General features: G+C 40.7%; 1 protein-coding gene across 2 annotated transcripts; it reads left to right on the top strand.

Annotated features, from left to right (window-relative positions):
* The first annotated feature begins 58 nt into the window (after nt 1–58).
* On the top strand, nt 59–21050 carry ofd1 (OFD1 centriole and centriolar satellite protein). 2 transcript variants are annotated; one of them, XM_034185899.1, is made up of 23 exons: nt 59–118; nt 276–387; nt 2009–2203; nt 2824–2892; nt 4319–4343; nt 4433–4540; nt 4943–5079; nt 6401–6574; nt 6725–6831; nt 6915–7034; nt 8031–8104; nt 8197–8288; nt 8421–8610; nt 10051–10181; nt 10500–10611; nt 11420–12016; nt 12403–12547; nt 12644–12729; nt 15656–15793; nt 18455–18621; nt 19171–19338; nt 19425–19495; nt 20895–21050. In XM_034185899.1, the coding sequence occupies exons 2-23, from the start codon at nt 292–294 to the stop codon at nt 20938–20940; spliced, it is 3048 nt and encodes a 1015-aa protein (XP_034041790.1). In that variant the 5' UTR covers nt 59–118; nt 276–291; the 3' UTR covers nt 20941–21050. The 2 variants fall into 2 exon arrangements, with proteins under 2 accessions (XP_034041790.1, XP_034041789.1); XM_034185898.1 differs by having other exon boundaries at nt 4430–4540.
* The last annotated feature ends 1092 nt before the right edge of the window (nt 21051–22142 follow it).

Genomic DNA, 22142 nt, shown 5'->3' with positions numbered 1-22142 from the left:
AAATTAAGTGCAATATTAAATATGTTGAATAAAAAAAAAATATTTATATTGTGCGTCATAAGTGTGCGCCTGCGTAAAGGATTTTAAACGTTTTTCAGTTCACTTCAGTTTCCACGCATGTACATAAATAATAAGTCATGGCTATATTATGCTAATGTTATAAATACGGATTTAGGCGTTAACTAAGATTATGTGTGAATTGGTTGAAAGTTAAAATTGAGGTTCTTGCTTTCTAGCTTTGTTTGTTTGTTTATTTCTCTGTTTGTTTTGTCTTGGCATCTGTAAGCTCTAATGTCGGCGGCTGAAGAAGACTATTTATCTTCAGATGAGCTGAGAAAACGACTACTTCAAATTTTGATCAGTAGAGGAGTACTTGGTGCACTCAAAGTAAGTCTACTGATTTTTGTGTTTATGGTTTTTTTTATTGCACTAAATGGGAAAAAAAAAAGTCTGTGATACTGTGCACAGAGTAAAGAGAGAAGAAACATAGTTTGCCTACATATGTCTTTATCTTCAAGGAAAAGAAATGAGATGTACAACCCCAATTCCAGAGAAGTTGGGACGTTGCGTAAAATGTAAATAAAAACAGAATACAATGATTTGCAAATCCTCTTCAAGCTATATTCATTTGAATACACCACAAAGACAAGATATTTAATGTTCAAACTGATAAACTTTATTGTTTTTGAAATGGATGCCTGCAACACATTTCAAAAAAGCTGGGACAGTGGTATGTTTACCACTGTGTTACATCACCTTTCCTTCTAACAACACTCAATAAGCGTGTGGGAACTGAGGACACTAATTGTTGAAGCTTTGTAGGTGGAATTCTTTCCCATTCTTGCTTGATGTACGACTTCAGTTGTTCAACAGTCCGGGGTCTCCGTTTTCGTATTTTGCGCTTCATAATGTGCCACACATTTTCAATGGGCGACAGGTCTGGACTGCAGGCAGGCCAGTCTAGTACCTGCACTCTTTTACTACAAAGCCACACTGTTGTAACACGTGCAGAATGTGGCTTGTTGAAATAAGCAGGGATGTCCCTGAAAAAGGCGTTGCTTGGATGGCAGCATGTGTTGCTCCGAAACCTGGATGTACCTTTCAGCATTGATGGTGCCATCACAGATGTGTAAGTTGACCATGCCATGGGCACTAACACCCCCCCATACCATCACAGATGCTGGCTTTTGAACTTTGCGCTGGTAACAATCTGGATGGTCTTTTTCCTCTTTTGTCCGGAGGACACGACGTCCATGATTTCCAAAAACAATTTGAAATGTGAACTCATCAGACCACAGCACACTTTTCCACTTTGCGTCTGTCCATTTCAAATGAGGTTGGGCCCAGAGAAGGCGGCAGCGTTTCTGGATGTTGTTGATGTATGGCTTTCGCTTTGCATGGTAGAGTTTTAATTTGCACTTGTAGATGTAGCGACAAACTGTGTTAACTGACAATTGTTTTCTGAAGTGTTCCTGAGCCCACGCGGTAAGACCCTTTACACAATGTTGTCGGTTTTTAATGCAGTGCCGCCTGAGGGATCGAAGGTCACGGGCATTCAATGTTGGTTTTCGGCCTTGCCGCTTACGTGTAGAAAGATCTCCAGATTCTCTGAATCTTCTGATTATATTATGGACTGTAAATCATGGAATCCCTAAATTCCTTGCAATTGAACGTTCAGAAACATTGTTCTTAAACTGTTGGACTATTTTTTCATGCAGTTGTTCATGCAGTGGTGATCCTCGCCCCATCTTTGCTTGGTAAACATACCACTGTCCCAGCTTTTTTTAAACGTGTTGCAGGCATCTATTTCAAAATTTGCAAATATTTGCACAAAAACAAAGTATCAGTTTGAACATTAAATATCTTGTCTTTGTGGTGTATTCAACTGAACATAAGTTGAAGAGGATTTACAAATCATTGTATTCTGTTTTTATTTACATTTCACACAGCATCCTAACTTCATTGGAATTGGGGTTGTAATTAGTTGTTTTGTGTTTCTGTGATACAGACACAGATGCGTAGTCGGCTTATCCAGGAATTAATCCATCCTGATGACGTGAATGTTCTCCGGCCAGTCAGTGTCGAGTCAGAGTCCCCTTTGAGCTCAGCCTGCAAGAATATAGTGGCTGATTATCTTCAGACCTCAGGATACGAGTACACACTTTCTCTTTTCTGTGCAGAAAGTGGTCTGGGCAAGGATCAGGTGAGCATGATGTCCAAATTTGGTTTGTTTTACTTGAGGCAGTGGTTCCCAAGTCTTCTCTGCTGTGATCTACTACTCCCATTTGAATGCTGGAGAAAAATGTAATTAGAAATGTTTGATTTCACCTTTACTGAAGTTAGATGCAAAAATGCAAGTGTCACCTTGTGCAAGCTAAGCTAAACATCACAAAGCTGCTGTAGCATTGACAGTGAGCCTACGAAGAGCTTCTTCTCTGTGTCCAGTAGTAGTTTTGCTGGACATCACTGATTAATCTGAGCCATAGATTTGTTGGATGATGTGTGGCTCATTAAATGGCACACTGTCATTCACATGCAATTCCACACTATAATTTCCATGCATCAATTACAAATTAAAGTAGGTTAACATAATTTCACATCGCATTGCCTTCAGTCAGTCTAAAGCTTGTTCCACTGCACCCTCAATATTCAGAAAATTTGTTGCACTTCACATTTTGCCCTGAGATATCTGCATGTGTTCATGAAGAAATGCATCAATGGTTCCAGTTTGAACACCACTGGCCGAAAGGGAACTCAGTGTCACTGCAAATTAAGATGTTCAAGATCCAAAAAGTGACAAATTCGCTGGAATATTTTTTACAGATTCTCACTAAAGAAGAGCTTCTTAATCTTCTGAAAGTCAGCCCTGAATCATCACTTTACAGATCCATGGTAATTCTTATTATGGTCAAATTATAAAAATACGAGGGCTGTCCGTAAAGTATAGGTCCTTTTTATTTTTTTCAAAAACTATATGGATTTCATTCATATGTTTTTACGTCAGACATGCATGAACCCTCGTGCGCATGCGTGAGTTTTTCCACGCCTGTCGGTGACGTCATTCGCCTGTGAGCACTCCTTGTGGGAGGAGTCGTCCAGCCCCTCGTCGGAATTCCTTTGTCTGAGAAGTTGCTGAGAGACTGGCGCTTTGTTTGATCAAAATTTTTTCTAAACCTGTGAGACACATCGAAGTGGACACGGTTCGAAAAATTAAGCTGGTTTTCAGTGAAAATTTTAACGGCTGATGAGAGATTTTGAGGTGACACTGTCACTTTAAGGACTTCCCACGGTGCAAGACGTCGCGCTGCGCTCTCAGGCAGCGTCATCGGCCTGTTTCAAGCTGAAAACCTCCACATTTCAGGCTCTATTGATCCAGGACGTCGTGAGAGAACAGAGAAGTTTCAGAAGAAGTCGGTTTCAGCATTTTATCCGGATATTCCACTGTTAAAGGAGATTTTTTAATGAAAGACGTGCGGACGGGTCCGCACGTCGGGACGCAGCCGGCGCGGAGCGGCGGCACAGGAAAAACACCTCCGTGTTGATAACCATTTGTAAAATCCAGGCGGCTTTTGATGGCTTTCAGTGGAGTGAGTATATGAGAAATTGTTTAACAGCAGGACATGTTCCAACTTGTCCTTAAGGCTTCCAACGGAGGTGTTTTTCCTGTGGCGGAGCGTCGCGGCGGCTGCGAGCCGACGCGCGGACCCGTCCGCACGTCTTTCATTAAAAAAAATCTCCTTTAACAGTGGAATATCCGGATAAAATGCTGAAACCAACTTCTTCTGAAACTTCTCTGTTCTCTCACGACGTCCTGGATCAATAGAACCTGAAATGTGGAGGTTTTCAGCTTGAAACAGGCTGATGACGCCGCCTGAGAGCGCTGTGCGACGTCTCGCACTGTGGGAAGTCCTTAAAGCGACAGTGTCACCTCAAAATCTCTCATCAGCCGTTAAAATTTTCACTGAAAACCAGCTTAATTTTTCGAACCATGTCCACTTCGATGTGTCTCACAGGTTTAGAAAAAATTTTGATCAAACAAAGCGCCAGTCTCTCAGCAACTTCTCAGACAAAGGAATTCCGACGAGGGGCTGGACGACTCCTCCCACAAGGAGTGCTCACAGGCGAATGACGTCACCGACAGGCGTGGAAAAACTCACGCATGCGCACGAGGGTTCATGCATGTCTGACGTAAAAACATATGAATGAAATCCATATAGTTTTTGAAAAAAATAAAAAGGACCTATACTTTATGGACAGACCTCGTACTTTAAGAAAATAAATCTTCAGTAAATATGGAATTGTGGTTATTTCCCCACAGCCCTCAAGCAGAGAGAACAACAAAGGTATGTGCATCATTCGATTTCTCCGGCATACTCTGTCTCACCACGCCTGTGATGTTTTGTTCTTATCTTATTTTCTTTTTGTGCAGCAGGATTCCTGTTCAGTTTTCTAACTGCACTCAAAGATCATTCCGCTCATGGCCTCTACTGTGATGCTGACACTCAGACACCCAGTGCAAGAAGCTATGGAGAGTCTCTTGGTACAAAGAACTTATATAGAAAACTGGTCTTTTATATTTGTAACCCATTCCTGTGATATTGAATATACAGTGCTTTGTTTTTTTCTTTATATCCCCCATCAAAATGGTTGGGGACATATGGGAATCGCCTTCTCTGCCCATCTGTTCATGAGTCTTTTAAGCACAAAATCTCCTAAACTGGTTGGTGGATTTCAGTGGAACTTTGCACAGTGATAGTACACTATATGAAGATGTACATTAAGGAAGATAACTCCTGTGTGTCATCTTTAAGGGGAGATAATTTGAATTCTGGTAAACAATATGGAATACATAAAAGGAACATATAGCAGAGTGGAGTGTGGTACTATGTTGTGATCCTCTTTACAAATCTCTCATTTTCATTGCTTCTTTTTTTATTTACAGTGGAGAAGATGAAAATGGTTGATAAGGAATATGAGCGCCTTCATTGCAGTGGAGATAAATTGGTTTTATATCAGACAAATTTGAGTGCATATAGAAAAGAATTTGAAACACAGCTGAAAGATGAAATGAACACGAAGGTAAGTGTGTCATGCTTCTGTAAAGTAAAACCTTTTTAAAAAAAATGTGTACAGATGCATATTCACAGTTCTCACATCTGTCACCATGTTTTAGGGTGTCTAATTTTTCCCAAAGTGGCACACAATTTAATTGTTTGCTTCTAACATCTAGAAACTGACAATTCATTGTAGCTGTATAGATCAATTCAGTTTTGCACCCACAAAATCAGAACAGTGATCAGTGATCCTGACATTTATGTAGACTTCTACTTCTTTGCAGAATGAATGTATAATCATATACATGTATATTTCAGTTTTTATGTGGTTATTTTGTTAGTATACATACGGTAAAAAAATTACATGATGATATTATTTCAAACAGGTTATTGTAATCATGATTTGGTACAAAAGCACTATCCATGAAAGGCTGAGTCTTTGAGGAGCAAAGTTGTGCAAAGGAGTTCCAGTTTTTCAGCAAAAGTGCGAGAAAATTATTGAGATGTTTAAAAACAAAGTTCCTCCAATAAGGATTGGACTTGGACATGTTTTTCCCACTACAGAGCATAATATCCTCAGACGACTCAAGGAATCTGAGAGAATATCAGTGCGTAAAGGGCAAGAGTGCAATCTTTAGCTGAATGCCTGTGGTGTCTGATCCCTCATACAGCACTACTCCCAAGCAATGGCTTTGGGAAACCTTTTTCAATCATTACAATGTGGCATTACATTCACAAATGCCACTAAAAGCTTTACTAGGTAAACAAAGAAGCCTTATACACCTTGTCCAGATGCAGAGTTGACCAAACATCCCAACTTTTTCTGATTTGGGGTTGTACATAGAGGACAAAATTACATAATGTTTCAGTGGGCTTTACATTATATGACACCTTCTGTTATGGCAATTCTTCATGGGAAGAGGTCTGTGAACATGTGTAGTTATACACGAACAAAGTAAGAGAAACTAGAAAGTTTATGTTCACTTCTCTCTTGTCACATCACATTTCATTTAGTTAGTTTTTCTTGTGACATACTGACTACAGGGGATTTAATATGACAGATAAAAGTTTGCCTATTGATAATGTATATGGACTACATTTATGTAGGATCACATGCTGAAGGCAGAGCACTTTGCAATGATGCTTCACATTCACTCACATGCAGATGTCAGGCTTTTGCCATTGAGGGACACTGTTGCACTTCCAGAGCAACTTGGGGATTACAGAACTTTACCGATGGCGCTTGTATGGACATGGATTGAACAGATTTGCGATTACAAGGCAGCCAACCTTTGTGGCATCACTTTTACAATGTTATCCTTGGTGATTTTTTTTTTTTTCCTAAGATGCAACACTTTAAAGATGTGGAAATTGTAAAGATGAGGATGGAAGAACAAACCAGATTGGAGAAAGAGTTTGATAAGATGAAGAAAGAGATGGAGAGGACTTATGAGCTGAAGGCAACTGGACTGATGACCCGGGAGAAAAATGCAATGGATCGGTTACAAAAGCAACAGGAGGTAGGTTGTGTGGTGATGTGTTCTATTCAAAAACTGCTTTCAGCATAGAAAGCCTTAAAAAAAATTTAATTTTGAAACCATGAAAAAGTCTCAAAATAGGAGTATTTGTAATCCATGCTATCCATTTGTTTAATGTTCTCTTTGCTTCAGATAGAAGAAAGGAATGTCTACACACAGAGACAAATATTACTCAAAGAAATTGACACAGTGAGGAACAGAGAAAATGAGCTGAAAATAAAAATAAAGGCTTTTGAAAAGTAAGAAAATAATGTTTATATTCATTTTCTGCTGTGACCTTGAGTAAATACATGTTGAAGACTGAAATTGTTGATGCTGATAGATCTTGTCGCATGCAAGAAGAAAGGATGAAGACCAGCGAGGACCTGCTGATTAGGAAAGAACTGGCAGTGAAGTCCCTGGAAGAAATGTACGAGCAAAAGCTAAAGAGCGACCTGTGCAGGTATTTCATGACTGAAAAAACACAATCACCCAGGTTTTTGTGTCTCCGTCTGTAATACTATTGGTTCATACTCTGATTTCAGTTTTTCATTCCTTTGTGTTAATTCCTTTTAATAATTATGCATGCGTTCTTTTTATGGCAGTAGATAGAACAGTTTTTTTTTAATTGGAACAAAGCAATGTGTAGCTTCTTTTTGGATATGAGGTAACTATGCAGTATTATAGAGCTCACGGTGGTAGGGTTGGGGTTTGTTAGAGCTTTAGTTGCACTTTCTGGTGGTAGCAGAGGGTGGGCACTTGTTAATGAGGTGGTCTGCAGTCTGTTCTACGGGCTGCAGATGGTTGTAGTACCCAGTGGCGCATGTTGGTATTGAACCGGCCAACCCCCATTTGTAGTCAGTTCAGGGTTACCCATTCTTTGCAGGGTAGATGTGCACCTAGTGCTCCTCACTTTGTGTTTGGGGTGACTGTGAGTTGAGTGGGTTGGGGGGAGGTCTACTGCCAATCAGCCATACAACTTCTTGTCTTTATGATTAGTTTTGCTGTTTGTGTGATGGAATTACTTTGTGTCAAAAGGACATGGGGAGTATCACTTGCATGGTGAGGGAGGTCTGCATCATTTTGGTCATGTGGTGCGTTTCTCTGTGCTTGATCTACCACACTTTGGCCTCAATGGTGAGGACCCCAGCGGCAGAAGAAGGCCAAGGGGACACCCACATTTCACCTGACTGTCACAAATAGATGGTTCGAGAGGTATAGGGGAGGGATGTGTTGTTTGCGAAGGTGCTTGCAATTGAAGGCTCAGGCTGGTCCCGTGGTGTGGTGGTCATCTGGATGCATGGCACCAGTGCAGGCTTGCAGATGTACTGAGAGGAGCTGCAAAGTAAAACATTCTGTGTATGTAAAAACATGGCTACATAATGGTGGCTCTTGGACAGCAGGTGAATTTTTCATCCACTCAGTGAAACTGTGAAACTCCTGTTTTTGTTGTTTTTAGGTATCAGCATGAGTTGAAAGAAGAATTCATCAAGAGAACACAGAAATTAACCGATAAAGAGAACCAAAACAAAGGTGGATATTTAGACGAGTCTACTGTTTCAGGCTGTTTTGCTGTTACGTTTATTGAGACAAATATGTCTAATAGACGCTTTCACCACTTTTAGCGGAAACTGCCCGTATAGAAAAGGAGTCAGCAGTGCTCAATGCTAAATTAGAAGAATACAAACGATCAAGTTTGGAGCTGAGCAAACTGAAGGTAAACGAGAATATTGCCCACTCACTCACTCATACATTACTGTTATCCACATGTTCGAGTGTTCTTTAATAGCTCTGTGGTGTGCAGATCCACTGGGGCAGGACTTCCACGTGTCATGTGGTACTTTTTCAGGTGGATCTGGACACGGCTCAGCAGCAGGTGTCTCTGCTGAGCCAGCAGAAGGAGCTGCTAAGAGAAAGACTGGACAGCGTGAGTGACTATTCCAGCTTGAAGAGAGAGAAAATGGAAGTGCAGGAGCAGCTGTTCCTGCTCAAGAAGCATCTGGAGGAGGCACAAACTGAGAACTGGCGCCTTCATGCAGGTTAGGAGTAACTATTGTTTTGTTTTTGTTTGTTTGTTTGTTTTTTAGCTGCATGCTGTGTTTTGCCACGATATATATTGATGGCTCTCCAGAAGGAAATGCATAATGTTTAAATTGTGACTCTGGGCATCTTATGAACCAACAGGATGCTGTTTGTAGATGCAGTACCACGCAAAACATTCAGTGCAGCTGTTGTCTGTTCCCGTACCACTGATGCTGGGGTGCAGCTGGATTTGTTCAGCCAACATTATAAACAACAACATTATAAACTAGAACATTTGTAAATAAAAATTCCCATTTTAAAATGCCAAATCCCAGCAAAAGCTGGGAGCTCCACTGCGTTTTTATTTTGATAGTTGACCAATATGAGTTATTCATTGGCCGGTGCCAATTCAGAACTGGCTGGCTGGAGGCTGACATGTAATGTAGATGTGCATTTTTAAAAAATTATTATTAATTCCCAAAATTTCAAAGTGGAGACACTAAAATGGCTTACATCCAGGTGTCAGTCACACACACCCTTGTCGCTGCAATAAGCCAACGCATCAAGGTTTCACTTTCATGTCCAATTCATGGGCTCTTTGGTCAAAATCTTGAAGCGGTTTGAACATGAGCATTCTGTGACCCTTGTGACGTTGGTAATGGCAGGTCATAGTCGAATCTTTTCACTGCAATACCACCAGGTTTACCTTTAACTTGGATGCACATATTCTGGAGACCAAAATCTTGGACAAGTTCAAGCATGAGCACTCTGTGGAATATGCTTTCATACTTTTATGTATTACTAACACTTTACACAGGTGGGTGACACAGCAGTTGGCCATTTGTTTTATTTATGCAGTACAACAAAACACATAATAATGTGTTTTGTTTTGTTTAATGTGGGGGGGGTCAGAATGAAGAGGGTCGTGGGATCGCTTCCCAGCCTTTCTGTGTGCAATTTCCATGTTCTCCCCGTGTCTGTGTGGGTTTCCTCCAGACACTTGGTATCAAAAACATGCTTTTTTTAGGGTCTGCTCCTTTCTCTGCCCCTGACCAGGGCAGTGTCTCCACATCTGGAGTTGGTCCCCGGGCGCTGGACTGTTGCTGCTCACTGCTCCTTGTGGTCAGATTGTGTCAAACTGTAACTAGCATGGGTTAAATGCAGAGGGCACGTTTAATTATGTATATGTATGTACAATGACAATAAAGGCTCTGTTCTATTCTATCCAGCACTGGTATGTTTTCTTCTGTTTCCAAATGCCAATTCCCACTGTTTTAAGGCACCCATCTGCATGTAAATGGACACAGAAGGGCATCCTTGTCACATTTGACTACAGATTTTTTTTTTTTTTGTCTGTTTTTTGCCTCATGAGTGCCAATATTGACAGAGGCCAGTTATCTCCAAATGCTTTTAATCAGCCTAATTAATCAGTTTTGACTTCTCTATCCTCCTGTCAGAATTGAAAAAGCCATCAGAACAGCAGCTGGCCTTGCAGGTGGAGCTACTGAAGCTGCAGGACGCCCGCAGATTGGATCAGCAAGAGTTTGAAGACCAGAAACGGGTGCTGCAGTCACAGCTCCAGCGTGAGGTCCGTCACATCACAGCGTCACGCTGTGTGTGGGGGAAACTCTGAGCCTCCAGACTGTGACTAACCTTGAACACTCACTTGTGTACCCATTGGTTTGTCCTCAGTTATAGATTTCCAGTCAGTTTTGTGTCAGTGTTACGTAGGTTTTTGATTTGGTTAAAAATGCACCTTCTGTATTCAGTGAGTGTAAAAACTGACATTGTCATCTATGTATTTTATTTGTTACATACGTTATGAACCTTGTGTAGTTTTTTTTCCCCTCAGTCTTTTGGAACAAGTGCTTTCTTTAGCATTAAGAAAGTTTGATCTTTTCTGAAGGTGGATCACTGTGCTCAGCTTAGAGCCGAACTGACAAAGAACGAGGAGATGTCGTGCTGGATGACTAACGGTGTTGAGCAAGTTGAGGTGCGACCTCTCCAACCTCAGCAAGGTACGCCGTGATCTAGCATGTGTTTATTACTTATTGGCACGTGAAGCATGCTACAGGTGGTGAATCATGACCTGGCCAATTGTTTTCATAATCCGACTTCTTTTCTTGCATTTGTTCTTCCTTTGCATGATTATTTTGAGGAAAATTAAATTTATTCTGCAAAAAACAATTTTGTTCACTGCAAAAACTGATATCTAAGAAAGGAAAGAAAGACTTCTTTAAAGAAAATTTGACTTAATTTTTGTTTAAACAGAAAAATAATCTTGTCAAGCATTTTTTACATAAGAAAAAATGTCTTATTTTGGGAAAATGTAGCTTAATTTTTAAGTTAATATCAAGCTGTATTTAACCAGTAACAAGAGAAGACAGTGGATTTTAAATCATCCAAGCAAAGGAACAAGATTGTTTTCTTTATTTTAATACAGAGGCTAATCATAAATAAGAATTCTGTCTAGTTTTAAGGCACATTTTGATTATTCAGTGCCTAGACATTTTGCTAATTTTGAGAATTCTAACCAAGTAAATCTTCCTTACCCCACTGGCAGATTTATTTGCTAAATACAAGACAGTTTGGTTAGATTTTGGATTATTTGTTTTATCTTGAGAGGGACAGTTTTTGCAGTGTTCACTAAATATAATGACAGTTTTTTGGAAGCCTAGAAAATAAAAAAGTTTGCTTTTATAATTCTAGTAGGTTTTTTTAATACCTAAACTTATTTCACATCTGCTCTTCATGGTCATTTTTTATTCATCTCAAATGTCAACTGTCATGTTTGCTCTTTGTTTTTCTCCTCTTTTTGTTTATTAGTTATGATTTATGATGATGATCTTTTTGAAGCACCGGGGCTTGTGCAGGAACACAGCTGGCGTTCTTTTGGGTCTTCAGGCTTTGATCTGAACATCATGGCTGAAGTCAAGGCCCGGCAGGAGGAGCTCATTCAGCAGGCTGACACTTTAGATGAAGCCTACAGAAAGTACCAGCAGAGGGCGGTGCACTCCACCGTCTCACACACACTTCCTGCAAGACCACTTTCCCCAAAACAAGTGCATTCTTCATATCTCACTCTCTCTCCTCGAAGGAAACAAGTCTCTCGCTCTCCTTACTCCAGCTCTCACCACAAACTAAAGGTGTCTCCCAGACCGCTTTCTCCAGGAAGCCTCTCCTACAAGTCTAATGATGGGGAAAATAACTTAGCAAGTCCACAGCTAAGAGTGACGTTCTCTGAGGACCAAAATCAGCCCCATTCCTCAGACCCATTCAGGACTCATAATCTCCAATCACTGGCTACGCCTCTGATCGGAAGAGATGAACTCCATCAGGATAGAAGCTCCTCTCCATCCAGACGTCCATCAACTAGGTTGCATTCTCCCACCAGCATGAAGCTTCAAACAGAGACTGCTGAAGGTACTTTATCCTATTTAAACAATTTCAGCTTAATTTATTTACCTGTAAAGACATAAGAATACAGACATCTTCAGCACTCTCATGTGACACAAATGTGGTGTTGCTGAGCTCAGCTCTGAACATGTCCAAGGTCTTAGTGAGGTGACCTTGTTTCACTTTGATAAACTATTTGGGCCAAGTTATAATCAAAGTACACCCAGCGTTGAACTTGTCCAAAGGCTGAATGACATGATCTTGTGGACCAAATTACACCTAGTACAATAGTACAGTCTTAGTCAATCTGTCAACCATATGCACGCACAAACACACAGGTCCAGCCATTCTTAGACCTGTTCATGTAGCTTTCATCCTGGAGTTATCACCGCACACAGTTTCTTCTTTTTCAGAGTCTGGAGCATCGGTGGAGCAGTCATCCGACAGCCGTTTTGTGCCCGCCCCCTCTGATGAGGTAACGCCACTCAGTGACATCTCATGTAACCTCAGTCCACCTCTCAGTCCTCGACTCAAGAGCACAGCACGAGACACATCCAGGTAGCATCTGGCGATGGTTTAGGACAGTATGAGGTGCTACTCTTACAGAAGTGGTGTGAATATAAACATATTTATCTTTTCTTTGCTGTGTTTCAGTGATCAAAAGTGTGTCCTCTCCAGCTCCGAGTCATCCCCACAGCCTGAAAAAATAAGCCTGGAAGATCTCACAGAAACATTACCAGGTGCTCTAAGCTTTTATTATTTTTTGTATCATTATTTTTATTTATTTTTTTTATTAAAAATAAATGTGGCAAATCACCTATGAATTTGTGAAAAAAAAGTGTAAATGGTAAGCATGCACCAGGTAAGAAAAACCTTATTTGCAGAGAATTTGGATTTAACAACACTAGTGCAGTGCCTATATGAAGTATGTATTCATATAGAAAAGTGGGAGCTTTGTTGAAGCTGGTGCGTGAGAACATTCCCCCCTGTGATAATAAAACAAGAAACATGCATCTGTGTCTGTGGCTCACATATCTATCAGACTGTTTGTGCATTATTTATTTCTTTAATTTATTTCTTCCATTTCTCCACCATGAACACGTTAGAGATAGGCATCTGTTTAAGGCAGAGTGACTCATCTTTAACAATTTTTGTCAAAGTTGGCACGTGAGAACACTCCGCCTTGTGCCAATAATGATGATGACTTCAAAATAAAGGTTTTGAAAATGAATCCCAAAAATTTTCATAGGATGCACATCATCGTGCCATGTGCGAGCCATATCCGAAAGCTGAGGCCAATCTGACAAACAGTCAGAGAGATACTTGAGCCACATACACACAGACGCATCTTGCTTTATAGATAGATGACAGTAACAATAGCGATACTCTTATTTACAAACATTGACGTCACAAGCATGCGCATTGACATGTTTGGCAGGAACGCATGTGAATTGATACCACGAAAAAAAGTATGGCGTCTTCGAGTTCAGGAAGCGATTTGGCGGTCTCTGAATACGTTGAAACCTAAATAGTACCAGAAAAGCAAGGTATTTCTCTAAGCTACCCTACAACGAAGCCAACCATGCTGGTCAACAAACCCATGTGACCAGATTCATGACATCATAGGAAGTATCGCTGTATGGCTTATATCTTTTGTAGTCTCAAGTGTGAAAAGGGCCATTTAGGCAGGCAAAATTAGGCAGGTGCATAAATTTGGGCACCCTTGTCATTGTATTAATTTGAATACATTTAGCACTAATTATTGGAACACAAAATTGTTTTGGTAAGCTCATTGACCCTTGACCTCCTTCAGGTGAATCCAATCATGAGAAAGGGTATTTAAGGTGGCCATTGGCAAATGTTTCCCCTCTTTGCATCTCTTCTGAATGGCAACATGGGAGCCTCCAAACAACTCTCAAATGACATGAAAACAAAGATTGTTCAGAGATTTCAGCTGTCAATTTTCACTGTGAAGAACATAGTGAGGAAATGGAAGACCACAGGCACATTACTAGTTAAGGCCTGAAGTGGCAGGCCAAGAAAAATCTCAGATAAGCTGAAGTGAAGGATGGTGAGAACAGTCATAGTCAACCCACAGACCTGCTTCAAGGACCTCCAACATGATCTTGCTGCAGATAGTGTCTCTGTGCATTGTTCAACTATACAGTGCACTTTGCACAAAGAGATGCTGTATGATACTATGATGCTATCATGCAGAGGAAGCCTTTTCTGCGTACACGCCACAAACAGAGTTGCTTGAGGTATGCTAAAACACATTTGGACAAGCCAGCTTCATTTTGGAATAAGGTGCTGTGGACTGATGAAACTAAAATTGAGTTATTTGGACATAACAAGGGGCGGTATGCATGGCTGAAAAAGAACACAGCATTCCAAGAAAAACACTTGCTACCTACAATAAAATTTGGAGGTGGGTCCATCATGCTGTGTGGCCAGTGCAGGTACTGGGAATCTTGTTAAAGTTCAGGGTCACATGGATTCCAGTCAATATCAGCAGATTCTTGAGAACAATGTTCATGAAACAGTGACAAAGTTGAAGTTGTGCTGGTGCTGGATCTTTCAACAAGACAACGACCCTAAACACTGCTCAAAATCTACTAAGGCATTCATGCAGAGGAACAAGTACACGTTCTGGAATGGCCATCTCAGTCGCCAGACCTGAATATTATTGAAAATCTGTGGTGTGATTTTTAAGCAGGCTGTATATGCTCAGAAACCAACAAGCCTGAGAGGTTTTCTAAAGAAGAATGGTCCAAAATACCTTCAACCAGAATTCAGACTCTCATTAGAAGCTATAGGAAGCATCTGGAGGCTGTTATTTCTGCAAAAGGAGGATCTACTAAATATTGATGTATTTTTTCTGTTGGGGTGCCCAAATTTATGCACCTGCCTAATTTTGTTTAAAGAATTATTGCACACTTTCTGTAAATCCTATAAACTTAATTTCACTTGTCCAATATCACTGTGTTTGTCTGCTATATGATATATTTAACTGAAATTGCTGATCCAAACAACCAATGATTTATAAAGGAAAATCATGGAAATCATCAGGGATGCCCAAACTTTTACATACAACTGTATTTACACCAGGCTGCATTTGTGTTTCTTTGCTGCTCAGTCTTTCCACGTCATTTGTCTTTGATCTTGACTTTTATCCCATACTGTATATCTTCTGTGACTGTTTTGTTTTGGGGGGCGGGGTGATTTGTACAGGGTGCAGTCAATTTGGACCGTGTGTGTGTGTGTGTGTGTGTGTGTGTGTGTGTGTGTGTGTGTGTGTGTGTGTGTGTGTGTGTGTGTGTGTGTGTGTGTGTGTGTGTGTGTGTGTGTGTGTGTGTGTGTGTGAGAGAGAGATATTTGAGTGAGTGTAATCAATCACCTGCAGTCGGGTCTCATAAGAAAACATGCGCATCTACATCCCGGAGGTGTACTCTTCCCAACGTGAAGGATTTGTTTTTTTAATGTGTGTGTGTGTGTGTGTGTGTGTGTGTGTGTGTGTCTGTGTGAGAGAGACCTTTAGGCGTTCTCTCAGTGGCTCCTTGCTGTGGTGAAGATGAAGAGCAGCTGATTGTGTGTTCTGTACTGCTCCCGTTGGCCCTGCTGTGTTATGAAGCATGAAATAATCTCTTTGTGTTTGTCTCCCTTCAGAGCCGAGCCACATTCCAGCACTTCTCCTGGACACTGCTGTCCCTCTCTCTCAGGGGGCCCCTGATGGACCTGTTGTCCCCCACCCACAAGCTCCAGCAGACCTCGCAGATGCTAACACCGAGACGCAGGGCCAAGCTGGTACATTGTTGCTTGTCACCAGTTGTCAAACGCTAACGTGGCTGTCTACACCTCATCTCCTCTCTTAGATTGCTCACGTCTTTAGAATAGAACAGAATTCCTTTGATTGTCATTGCACTGTGAATATTGTTAGGTGTGTTTGTTTTACTAGTTGATTCTTCTTATGGTAAACCTTCCCTTGCCAACTAATCGTGCATTTACACATAGGCAAGACATGTTATGAATGTCATATTTGCGTCATTCTTGGCACATTATTGACATTCTTAATGTGACTTAAGTGCGTGTTGGTGCGTGATATTCGTGATTTTCGTGGAGCATGTTTTTGGCTGTCAAAAAAAATCTTCCACGAATGTCACGTACCACCCTCATTTCGCCTCATGTCATGGAGGTTGCAAGTGAGTGTGTTGATCCGTCTTGATTAGTGGTGATCCTTAATAGAGCATGACTGTGTTCTTCTCTGATGTGCGTACAATTAAACCCTGCTGCACCGCATTCAGTTTCATTTGCTGCAGTATACTGAAGGACAGTGACGCCAAGTCGACTAAAAGTTTTGTTCTAATGCTCATCAACGCGCTCCTGCAGGTGTTGCTCCTACTGCATGTGCCTGATGTTTGGGAAAACGAGCGAGACGAGAGCCATGTGAAACCACACATCTGGCTCTGTCCGTCTCCTCCTCCTCTCTGCGCCACTACATGGGACACAGCCCAACTAAGCATGCAGTCACAAAGTTCTTCGGCTGTGGATTTTGAGGAGCAAACTGGAACGATCTGAATTGTTCAGCAGCTGATGGATGAATATGGGGGTGTGTGTGGAGGCAATTCACCTCATCCACAATGTGACAGAACTTAATGATGCGCTGTTACGCGCAACAGCACGGACCATTATTCTTGACCGTGCGTAATGGTTCTTGATCATTCTCCAGCAACATGTGCCATTAATCGTAACGTGTGATAACAGGTCGCAGCAGTTCCTGAGGACACCTGAGGTTTCAGCCCCGAATCATCACATTCGTGATCAGCAGCCAAGAATGTATACTTCGTGGCATTTGTGACTTGCCGTCGTTATGTGTAAATGCAGCGTAAAGCATCCAAGTCACTGGTTTCCACAACCCTACCCAACACCCAGTCCATGCAAGCATTGAACAGTGTAGGAGTCAAAACACATCCCTGATGAATGCCAGTTTGTCTCAGCTCCACTCCACACAGCACTCACAGTATATGTGTATATAGGCTGGCTATGATGTCCCGGAGCTTCTTGGAGATCCCACAAATTCTCAAGATGTCCCAGAGAGCAGTCCGATCAGCTGAATCTTGTTGGCGAGGAAAGTTTACTGACCTTGACTTTGTGGATGACACTTTGATCTTTGCAGAGTTAATAGATGATCTGATTGCAGCATTCAAGAAGCTGGATGAGGAATCAGAGTGTCTGGATTTGAGATTGTGCTGGATCAAGACTAAGATTCAGGGTTTTAATGACTTCCTGGACTCAGCCATCAGAAGTTATATGTATGTAGTGGAAAAGATGAATTTGTAGAAATTTTGCTTATCTTGGTAGTGATATACATGGCTCTGCATCCTTGGACTTTGAGATCAAGAGGTGCTTCGGAAGAGCTGATGGAGACATGAGGTCACTGGACAGAGGTGTTTGGTGATGCCGATATCTTTGCAGGCGAATAAAGGTCCAACTCTTTAGGGTTCTGGTGCTGCCTGTCTTGTTGTATGGTTGTGACACTTGGATGCTAACCAGCGACCTAAGGTGACGAATGGATGTCTTTGGTACTAAGTGTCTTTGGTGGATCCTTGGGTACCACTGGAATGACTTTGTAGCACAAGCAGTTACTGAGAGAGAAAAGGATGAGGAATATCACTTGCATTGTGAGGGAGCATCAGCTTCAACATTTTGGCCATGTGGCCCGTTTCTTGGTGCATGAACCAACACACAGATGCCTAAGTGTCGAGGACCCCAGTAGCTGACGAAGGCCAAGGGGACGTCTACATTCCATCTGGCTGCGGCAGATAGATGGTTATTTTAGAGATGTGGAAACGGGCTGGTTGCCTGCCTGGAGTAGTTGCCATTGTAGGAAAAGTGCAGCACCAGTGCACGTTCTCCCAGTCTTGACTTATGGTTCTCATCTGCTAATTGGCTAACAATACACGCCCACTGGAGCAGGCCAGAGTCCAGCACTGCTTTAAAATTATGCCTCGATCTAATACAGGTCACTTGATGTTTTTCATTGCATCATTATTCATCTTGTAAGAGCCACAAAAGATAAACTCATCAGTAGACTGTTTCATGTGGGTGTTTGCAGCTCAGTTTTCAGCCGTTAGCATAATGAAGGTCCAACAGTCTGCTGTAGAGCGTAACCATGTAACAACAGGTCATTTTGTGATATCGACATTTATAGTTCATTTAAAAAAAAAATGCAAAGCAAGAAGGAGAAATTACCAGAAGGCACATTTTAGAAAGCAGAAACACTAACAAATTACATCTATTATTTTGAAGCTTTTAATATTGGCAATACTGTAATAGACTGGTAGCCTGTCCAGGGAGTACCCCACCTCTCTCCCAGTGACTGCTGGGACATGCTCTGGCTCCCACTGCAGGGGCTCTGTTAGAAATCACTGACACTGTTTGACTCTAATCAGTCCATTTGTTTTGTAGACGTCCCACAGGTCCAAAGTGAAACTGCCCAGAGAGAAGAAAAGGATGATGAGGACAAGCTGTCTTGGCGGAACATGAGAAAAGAGAGAGAAGAACGAAGGAAAAGGGAAACTGAGGAAGCTAAAGAGAAGGAGCTACAAGAGCTGGAAAGGCTGGAGAAAGAAATGGTAATAATTGTGTTCCGCCCAGATCTGTTCCGATACCGGTGTGTGTCTGATAAGGAAATGATGTTTTCTGAATATGTGAAAATTGTCTAAATTCTCTGAATTCTCTGAAAATTCAATTCAAGCTTGAAGGACTATATTACTGTTGGTTAAAGTATGGCCAATTAAGTTATTGATTTTGTATTATTACAATATTTTTGGATTGTGCAATGTGTGCTGTTATTGGTGTGGATATGATGAGGAATTTGAGTGTATTGATTATTTTAAGATGTGTGTGTTTTGCTGTTCTGCTCACTTTGTTTTGTTGTGAAAAGTAAAAGTTGCTGAGGTAAAAGGGGTAGGTGTATATAAGCTTTGCTTCTACCTACACCCTTTTACGTTGTATGAGTTGACTGGCTGAGAAATCAGTTTTGTTTTATTTTGTTTTGTTTCATTTTGTGTTGCAAAGTTCTTTCCTTGAACCGAAATAAACTTGAACTTGAACCTCTTTGCAAGAAAAGAAGAGAAAAGGCAGACTGATGAAGTCAACATGAACATTGTGTGTTTAACCAGCTTTTACAAGCGGTGAAGCAGCCTGGACAGGAAGTGGAGGAAAGTGGGATTACAGAAGGAGATGATGAGCAGAAAGAAGAGGTGGAGACGGAAGAGATGGCAGGTGAAAAACTCCTGGAGAAATACATGAAGCTCGCCCTGAAAGTGAGAGAGAATCAGCGTGCACAGGTCAGTAGCTCCCACATGCATCTGAAATGACGGTTTAAGAATGAAATGTGATTATTATTTTTTTCTTGCTTGCTTGCTTTTTCCAGATCTCTGGAAGAGAAGATGTGGGACATACAAGCGCAGAGGCCAAAAGTCCATCTGAGGAAAAAGATGACAGGTAAATCATATGTTCAAATTCACAATTGATATGTGGATTTTATTTATTTATTTATTTATTTAGCTAGTTTGGGAGGTCCTGTGGCTTATATTTTGACCTTATTTGCATATGAAAAAAAAATACTGCATTATTATCTGTGGACACAACATGGCATTGTCTATACATGTGACAAGCTGCTCTTGTATCCTGAATAATGTGATTCACTCTTTGGAAAAGAAGAAGGAGCTCTGCATAACAAATACACTGTCTTAGAGGAGTAAATTTAAGAAATCATGTTCTCAAACTGAAAGATCACGTTGTAGAATAAAAAGAGGAAACATAACTATTACATTACTCAGAACAACACTGGTTTAGACTTTATGAGACAACAAGAACAGCAGTGGAGATTCAGCTAAGCTAAAGTAAGTATTATCTTTCACAAATGCTTTCTTGTGTTATAAGAAAGTATTGCACTGAGTTTTCAAACATTTCCTTACATTGCACATTTACCTCAGCTATTTTGTGTTTGTGTTACCTCAGTGTTTTGTGCCTCATAAAATAAGCTATAACTTCTGATCGCTAACATGATGTATGTATTATAATAAAAATGTAATGCTCTGATTAAATTCTTTTTTCTTCTTGTTCCATTAAGAGGTTGCACCATGTTTCAGAAATAAATTCAACTTGTAGACTGGTGCGACATACATAATTTTTTTTTTTCTTTTCATGGCACATTTTTGGACAGATGCGGCTACTACTGTAGTGCAACTTGTAGTCTGGAAAATACAGTAAATGTATAAAGCAGCTTCTTATTGAAATGTCCTATGTTTTTTTTAATTGCTGATTTCAGGTAAATGTTAAAATACCTAAAGTCTTTTCGAAGGGGAGTCATCTAAAGCATTTAGCCCTCTTTTTAACTCCACCCATTCAAAAGAGCATGGATGCATTTGTTGATTGTGAAACCATTATGTGAATCTGACCTATGGCAGGGCTCTGATTGGCTGAGAGCTTCTACATCATCAGGGAAATGTTGGAGAAGAAAAGTAAGTAAGGCTGTTGAGAAAACAAGACTCCATCACCAAGTACCAGATGATTTAAAACAAAAACATTCAAACAAAGAATTCTTTCAGTATTTTCACAGTGCCCTCTGTTGGTCACAATCAGACAAACTCCAATGGAGGAAGTCTCACAGCTTGGGGCGAGTCTAAAAGGGGCGATGGCAAATTAAACTTCTTGATTAGTATTTGATCACTCTGCTGGATACGCTGTAGTGTAGTTACACCAGGACGCTACTATTAGCAACAAAGCTTCAAAGCCTGGTTACGGAAATTTTGCACACACTCACTCTGGAAATACTTAATTTTGTCTTCATTTTGACCCTTTTAGGCTTTCACTAACGAACCTGTGTTTCTCTCCACAGCATTGCAGCATATTCACACGAGGCTGTGGATGATGATTCCTGGTGAATGATTTTTTTCCTCACAGTGCCACAAAGAAACCATGATTTTTTTGAAATATGTGTAATTTTGCACTGTTGTAAGAAGTGGACAGCCTCAAGCCAGGCAGGTTTCATGGAGCAAATATCTCGTGCGTGCACACAAATTGTCAGTGCATGCCTGGAATTCATGATTTAGGCGGCAGACAAAAACACTTTTTGAACATTCTGTCAATGTGAAATGAGAAAGCATCTCTCTCAATGTAACTTTAAATCTTGCACGTAAAAAACGAAGTAGAGCCTGACAGATATTTTGATTGATATGAGCCTTTCACGAGCATGTTGCTGAACACAAAAAACACTGGCTGTTTGAAATTATGTCATTAAATAGTTTGTCCAGCTGAGGGTGCTTTGAGAACATTGTTTATAATGCTGTTAAGCATGGCTGGTACCCCCATCACCTTTTGATCACATTAGTGCAATAGATGACTGAAACAATCCTGCAAATGGTGATGGAAGCAAAAAATTTGGGACAAATACTCCTTAGACATGACTCCTTTGGGAAAAAAAGGATTGGCCATTTGAATTTTCAATAGACAGCCAGATAGGGGTCAATTGAAGAATTGCACAGAGGTCCAAATTAAAAGATGTTCCGGTCATATGGAACACTACACCACATTATTTGTCTGAGCATAAAGATTCCAAAAAATATAGTTTGGATTATCTGTGACTGAATGTTATAGAGTTATGGGGTAAAAACAGCAAAAATGGTGAGAAAGGTCAATTTCAGTTTGTACAGAGGTCGAAAGTTAAAGTTGCTCCAATTTTGGCAAAAAAAAAAAAAAGAAAGAAAATTATTGGTTGAGCTAATGGGATTAATAAATGGAATAGTTTTGACTGTGTTGAATGTTTGGTTTGCAAAGTAAAGGTCACACAGTGCCGACGACCATTGGCTTCTATGACGTGACATATCTTAACCCGTAACATGATAACTAAGCGTGACCCATGGTGCAAACCATTCCTTTTTAAAACCCTATTAACTCAACTAATAATTTGCATCAGTTTTTATCAAAATTAGAGCAACTTTAACTTTTGACCCTGTACAAATTGAAATTGACCTTTGTTACCATTCTTGCTGTTTTTACCCCATAACTCCATAACATTCAGTCACTGATAGTCCAAACTATACCTTTTTGGAATCTTTGTGATCAGACAAATAATATGTTATAGTTT

Source organism: Thalassophryne amazonica, chromosome 14, assembly GCF_902500255.1.
Source record: "Thalassophryne amazonica chromosome 14, fThaAma1.1, whole genome shotgun sequence".
NCBI lineage: Eukaryota > Metazoa > Chordata > Actinopteri > Batrachoidiformes > Batrachoididae > Thalassophryne > Thalassophryne amazonica.
Note: the sequence above shows the minus strand (reverse complement) of the source record. Positions and strands in the feature narration are given on the sequence as shown.